This window comes from Fukomys damarensis, unplaced genomic scaffold, assembly GCF_012274545.1.
Source record: "Fukomys damarensis isolate Sample0158 unplaced genomic scaffold, DMR_v1.0_HiC HiC_scaffold_37, whole genome shotgun sequence".
Lineage (NCBI taxonomy): Eukaryota > Metazoa > Chordata > Mammalia > Rodentia > Bathyergidae > Fukomys > Fukomys damarensis.
This window is the reverse complement of record NW_022900949.1, coordinates 23,027,983-23,034,940: the sequence shown is the minus strand read 5'-3', so window position 1 is coordinate 23,034,940 and position 6,958 is coordinate 23,027,983. Positions and strand designations below refer to the sequence as shown.

The following is a 6,958-nucleotide window of genomic DNA, read 5'->3' as shown; positions in this document are numbered from 1 at the left end:
AAAAAAAAAAAAAAAAAAAAATTCAGTGAATAAATAAATTAAAAATAAATATAGGAGCTTTAACTCCTAAGAATTGTAACTATGTTACTACTAAAGAATTATGTTTTAACCTCATTAAATACTTTCAGTGTAGTGAAAGTGGGAATACTGAGTTTCCATGATATGATGAGGAACGTACTTTCCAATACTGTAAGACTCTTCACAAATTCCTGTTTCAGCAGCTTGCTGAAATATTCTCAACATTGATTTGTTAGAATCATTGACAGAATGTGTGTAAGGATGGGGAGCAGCATTTTAGAAAACCAAAACATCTCTAGAGGAAACAGCAGCAGGTTAGAATCTTTCTTTTACAATATTTCTATGAGAATTAAAGTACTAGATTTTTTTTAAATGAGTTGATGCTTCAAAAGGTTATAGCTTGCCTGAATGGTAATTGTGATGTAAGTCACAGAATATTAATGCACAAAAATGGTGAAGCTGTCAAAGTAAGCACTTTTACCAGAAAAATAACTTGATGGCTCATAAATAAAAACCAGTGCAATATAATTCTTAACAGTGATCAGAAAACCTGATCAAGTTTAGAATAAAAAAAATCTGGAGTTGTTAATGACCTTAAGTAGCACTGGTTCATCTTAGTTCTTTTTTGTTTGTTTGTTTTGAAGATAAAGAACTGGTAGCTATTACTGATCAGGCAATTTGATTATGGTTAAGGAAACTGTCCCAGTAAGATGGTCTCTCTGGTTCATGTGGGCTGATCTCTGAGCTTAAGAGAAGCAGCCTAGAGGTGGACCACCAAGCTCTTTAGAAATGTGATTTAATTCTTCAGCACATGGTTTTGTTTTAAACATACTTGTTTCCCATACTATGCATTGCTTGGAAAGCAATATTTTGAGTAAGGAACTGATTGCAAAAATACTAAGATCAGAACAAACATTTATCTGTAAAGGCCGCTCCCAGTTACCTGCCTGACATAAAGTTTTAGAGCAATATTTAATAAAAGATGAAACTTGAAATATTGTTTGTTTGATAACACAGAATAGAAATATTTAGCTTATTTAAAAATTTAATGAACACATACTCAACAGTCTGTCTGTTGGTATCATGTAAGGGCCTTGAAATCAACAAATGTTGGAGGAGCTATACTATAACAGAATATAAAACAACGTTTACAGTGTTGCTTTTTAAAACTTGCTACTAAGGCTGTAGTGTTAAGAATAGCTTCATGAGGATTTTCATTAAAATATTTGGCTAATTTATGCAGAACTCTCATTTTCACGCATTCAGTGCAGAACGTGCAGAGAGTAAAAGAGTAACAGCTTCCCATGCTGGAGGAGAAGTGGGAGCAGGTTCACACAGGTTAGCTGTAGCCATCCTTACACAGGAGGGTTATGGAGGGAGGACATCAGTCTAGGTCTTCTGCCATCTGCCTCTTCCTTCCACTGTACCGCAAGGCTGTGATAGAAGTGACAGTATGAGACAGACTGAGGCTTGAAAGTTAAAGACATGGGGCAAGCAAAAGAAGCTTCAAGTCATTCCTGTGCAGAAAGCCCTGTAATTACAAAATTACAGGCAGTTTCCCCCTTGGCTAGGATTATCTTCTAGCCTTTCTACCTTAAAAGAGATGGTAGTATAGACACGAACGTGCCCATGGAAGTAAGAGCCTTGGGTCTTTTCCTTGGCCAGAAAAATGTGATGTTTCCCTTTGGCTAAAAGCACCCAGATCAAGTTCAATAACATTTTCTTATCTTCTAAATTTTTTCTCCAAAGAAATATAGTATATCTCTATAGTTCAACATCCCTTACAGATTCACAATTAGATATTCAAAATATTCAAAGTTGTCAACTAACTCAAGAATTTCTGTACATTGCTAACAGCACCAAAATGCTTCCTGAAAATATTTTGCCAATTGATCATGATTTTTTTTTAATCACACACTTTCTACAGAAGGTAAGTTTTGCTCTTTTAGTTCAGTGTTTCATTTTTAACACGACTTTTTGGCAGCAAGACTTTTTTAACCAAAGAGAAAATCCAACATTTAGAACTAAACAGAAGCCTTAACTTATTTGTGTTCTGAAAATAAAAATAGAATTCACAAGGTCAGTTGCATAAAAATATGAATGTTCATTGGTGATTTGAGTATTAATCTATTTTTCAACTTATATTTCATGTTGATAGTTTCATAGTAAACACTGGCAGATTGAGGCATCAGAATTTAGCATATAGCCTGCAGATTCACCCCAGTACACTGCAAAGGGGCTTCAGAAATCTTAGCCCAGGGCTCCTCAAGCTACCTTGCAGCTCCTGGAAGCCATACAACAAAGACTTAAATGCTGGCATTGTGAATCAAAGAAGAAAATTCCCATTAGTGTTAAATGTGGAAGAATGTAACTCTAAGTATAGAAAAGACATTTTCAGGTCTTTTATAAGTGGGCCTAGGTTTTTTTAATATGTTCCTTTCTCAGCATTTGTCAAAAGTATTTGATGTTCATTCAATCCACTTGGGCTCTATTTTGAAAGTGGCTCTTGGAAATTTAAGCAGATAGTACCCATTCTCATTAATGAAATTCCTAAGGCAAAGTTCCCTCATACTGGGTTGGCTCAATATTAACCTCAGTATGAAGTTAGAGTTTTACCAGATATTTAGAGAATATTCAGTCCCTTAAAAGCGATCCCAAATGCTATTTCAATACCAGAATTCCAGTTGACCACATAAAATTGAAATAGCACAAGTACTGGCTTTGAAGGCCAGACTAACTTTCCTGTGATTCATGTGTTTTCTCATGCATTTCTTCTTTTTCCCATTAGGGACAGCACTAGTTGTCCAGTGGGACCATGTGCATCTTCAGGATAACTACAACCTGGGAAGCTTTACATTCCAAGCGACTCTTCTGATAGATGGACGCATCATCTTTGGATACAAAGAAGTAAGTCATGCCTGGGTGATTTCCCTACCTTTTGACCTTGACCTTGATCCCTTCCTTCATGTGTCAAGTACAGAGTATGTCAGTAATCAACTTCAAATACTGTTGTTTACCAATTGATTTCTTTCACTTAAAAAAAGCAATCTTTTTTTATATTCTGGGTAGCACTGGTGTTTAATTTTGGGGGGTTTGGTTTAATTTTGTACTCTGATATCATTGGCATGATGACTCAAGAATTAAGTTATAGAATAATTATAGTGACAGTGCTAAGAAAAAAATTCTGACTTGGAAGAATTTCTCATCTGTATCTAAATGTTCATATTTTTTTTCTTCTGTTTTTGCCTTGTTGATTTCTGTGACATTTTCTGTTTCTGACTCCAGAAGTATTAGTAAACAAAAACTTAGCTAACTCAGTGACTCGATACCGAGAATTCTAGGACAGTTATGTCCACAATCCCTTTGGCTATTGTTTATTGAAATCTGATAGGAATAATTAGTTAGAGCCCTCGGTGACAGCAAGGACAAGGGAATTTAAACTTATGGCTTGTTTCATTTTAACAATTTGACCAAGTGAAGAATGAAAATGTCCTAAATTGTAGCCTTAAATTTACAAAATGCTTAAACTACAACAATAGCATATTTGATTTCAAACTCCTTTGACAGTGTGATCAAGGTCTATTTCATATAGAACATAGGAATGAAGTTCTGAGATGTACAGATGTACTATCTTAGGCAGTCAGTAGTTGTAAGAGAAATCTTGACAATGTAAATTAATAATGGTTGTTATTAACCCATGGATTAATGGATATTTAATGGGCTCCTTTTCTTTTCAATTGAGGGATTATCTTTCTGTCTGGAAAATGAATACCTGATTATAAAGAAAACATTGATAATAAAAAGGATTCATTTTGGTCAAATCTGAAATCCATCTAGTTTAGCGGTGGCCAGTTTATGGCACACATGCTGCAGTGGCTGTTTGTTATCACTGAAAGCTCAAAAGATTCGTCATCACTAGATTCTAGTCTATAAAGTGAGAGATAAATTCCAGCCAAATAAACCAAATTCTACAAATCCAGTAACTATATCAGATCTTTCTACTGTTCTAAGGAGATTTTCTACTTTTTTCCCCACTTACTTGGGGCAATAATGTAAATGGACTCCAGCACACTAATAATGAAATATGAGTACAATATTTTAAGTGGGTCAATAATAATACTCAAAAATGTATTTATTATGACATCTCATTATCTGAACTAAAAGCTTTCATAGAAGGACTTTAACATTTTAATTGTCAGAATCTAAAGTATTTATGGAGAAGTTACAGATGTGGCACTGAGATTTTTAGAACAATAATGACACTCAGGAGATTTGGTTTCTTTCAAAATTGCTGTCGTTTTGAGGACAGAAATACCTACCAAGGAAGAAAATATCCAACAATTTGGACACTATTTGCTCATTTTTTGAGAGCTCTCTTTCTAATTGATGGGCAATTTATACACTGTCTGAATATATAACAATTGACAAGCAACTTGCATCATTTAGTGGTTGTGGAAGGTTTTGGCAATAAATGCCAAATAAACTTTCGAATATGGTATAAAATATATACACTGATTGCTGCAAAAACATTTTACATATTTAATTTAGAAATTTATCCTGGAACTCGGCCACTAAGCCTTTATTTGTGCAATAATAAACCATAAGACATTGTGAACAGACTTTTTGCACCTATTTCAAAAAAATAACCTAAATGTCATATTCAGCATTTGGTTCATTAGTTACTTATTGATGTTACATTTGCAGAAAAACCACTAGTTGACCAGCACAAAAACTTTTCTAAAAATCAAAGCCAATATTTCTGGAAAATGGTGCAATTTCACAATAGAGAAATGTATACTATAATCTTTGGATTTCAGAAAGACAAAACATTAACTTCCTATATGGTGAAGCAAAACAAAGTAGTATTGATACTGTGAACATTATACAATGATGAAAAGACTGATAGTGTAACCCGGCTTGATGGTGCATGCATATAATCCCAGCAATCAGGAGGTTGAGGCAGGAGGATCCTGAGTTTGTGCTCAGCCTTTGCTACACAGTGAGTTCCAGGCTAGCTTGGACTACATTATGGCAAAGAAAAACAAAGTAATATTGATACTGTCAATGATAATAAGGCTGATGATGAAGCCAGGCAGGTGTGGCGGTACACACTTGTAATTGCAGCCCTGGGGGGAGGGAGTTGAGGTAGAAGGATCTTTGAGCTCAAGGTCAACCAATGTGACATTGTGAGTTCAAGGCTAGCCTGGATGGTAGCAAGACCCTGTCTCAAACAAACAAACAAACAAACAAAAAGGGTAATAGTGAAACCTCAACACAAATGAAGCCAGAAGTGGTCAATTTCACAAAAAAAATAAAGGTAGAGCAGATGTTGTGGAGGAGTTAGTTATGCAGCAACTGTGATGTTACTCAAAACAAGGCATTGTCCAATCATTGTGTTTTACTGGATCCTAAACATGCAACAGATAGTTTTATAGTTTACAAAGAACATAACAAGCACAAAATAGCACAGAGAAATTTTCTTAGAAGATTGGTACTGGAACTGATAAATGATTAATGACAACAGAGGAAGAATAGTATGTATCTGCCAAAAAAACTGCAAAAGAATTCTGGAGCAGACCAGTCCACAGACAGGTGAAATATCACAAGAACCTCCCAAGAAAACAGGAAGACCAGAAGATGTCAAGTATGTGCTACCAAAGACAGGAAAACAAAACACACATGCTGTCAGTGTAAGTGATAATGTGTATGGAGCATTCTGTTCTCATTTGCGAAAGCTGCCTTAGATGTGATAATTGAATTAAAGATTATTTTTGTGGTAGAGTTTTATTTGTATTCTCATTATAGTTCACATAGGAATTTATTTCTGTCATTATTTTTAGATTTAGTAAGCAAACAGTTGATGTCGAAAATTTTGATGTTTATTCTAAATACTCAATATATATTTGATATTTTACTTTACTGATATTTCATTTTCCTGCTAAGTGCACATTGTATAATATAATAGAAGCCTTCTGACAGAAAAGGAAGACAAAAGATTTCACAAGTACAGCTGCTAATCAGGAAATGAAGGCTGAGCACACATGTTGTCAGTGTAAGCAAGACGTATATGGAAAGTGCTGTCGTGTGTGAAGACTGCCTTAAGTGTGATCATTGAAGCAAAGATTATTTCTGTGGTAGAGTTTTATTTGTATTTTCATTGTAGTTCACGTAGGAATTTATTTTTTCTGTTAATTATGTGATTTTGTAAGGAGATAAACAATTGATGCTTCCAGGCATGGTAGCACACGCCTATAATCCCAGCATTAGGGAAGCTGAGGCAGGCAGTTTGCCTCAGGTCTGAGGCCAGCCTGGACTACAGTAATGAGATAAAGGCAAGCCTATACTACATAGTGAGACCGTGTCTCAAAATCAAAAAACCAAACAAAACATTGCTGTTTAAAATCTTGTTATTTATCTCACACACTCTACATTTTTTAATTTAATATTTTATTTTATTACTATTTTATTTATGTTAAGTATATATTTTTAATATGAAACTCAAAATTAAAATTAATTCATCAACAAATACATCTAAAAATAAGTGTGGGTGTTGTATACCCGCATAATGCTCCTTTAAACAAAATTTGGTGAGCTGCCCTCAGGGGAAGATTCAGATTTGCTCATAGCATTGAAGGTGTCTTCACCATTGACCAGGAGTTTTCTGTAATCTTATTGGGAAGAAGTACAGGGAAGGGTACACATTTTAAAAATAATAATTTATTCCAGATTATAGCTCTACATTATTCAACCAAAGATTTGAAATTCTGTTTTAATTTTTAGGCCCTATTTGTTACACAGATTTTTTTTTTTTTCAGTTAACATCAAAGACATAGGGCTGGGGATTTAGTTCAGCAGTTCAGTGGCCTGCCTTGCAAGCGCAAGGACCCAACTTCAATCCCCAGTACCAAAAAAAAAAAAAAAAAAAAAAAAAAAAAAACAA

The 6,958-nt window shown here is 34.5% G+C and overlaps 1 protein-coding gene across 2 annotated transcripts in view; it reads left to right on the top strand.

Moving 5' to 3' along the window:
* The window catches only part of Plxdc2 (plexin domain containing 2), a 407,901-nt gene that overhangs the window by 286,834 nt on the left and 114,109 nt on the right, over nucleotides 1-6,958 (top strand). For both annotated transcript variants that reach the window (XM_033759775.1, XM_019205160.2), the window contains exon 6: nucleotides 2,807-2,925. In XM_033759775.1, coding sequence (XP_033615666.1) covers nucleotides 2,807-2,925 — 119 coding nt within the window. The remainder of the gene's footprint in view (nucleotides 1-2,806; nucleotides 2,926-6,958) is intronic.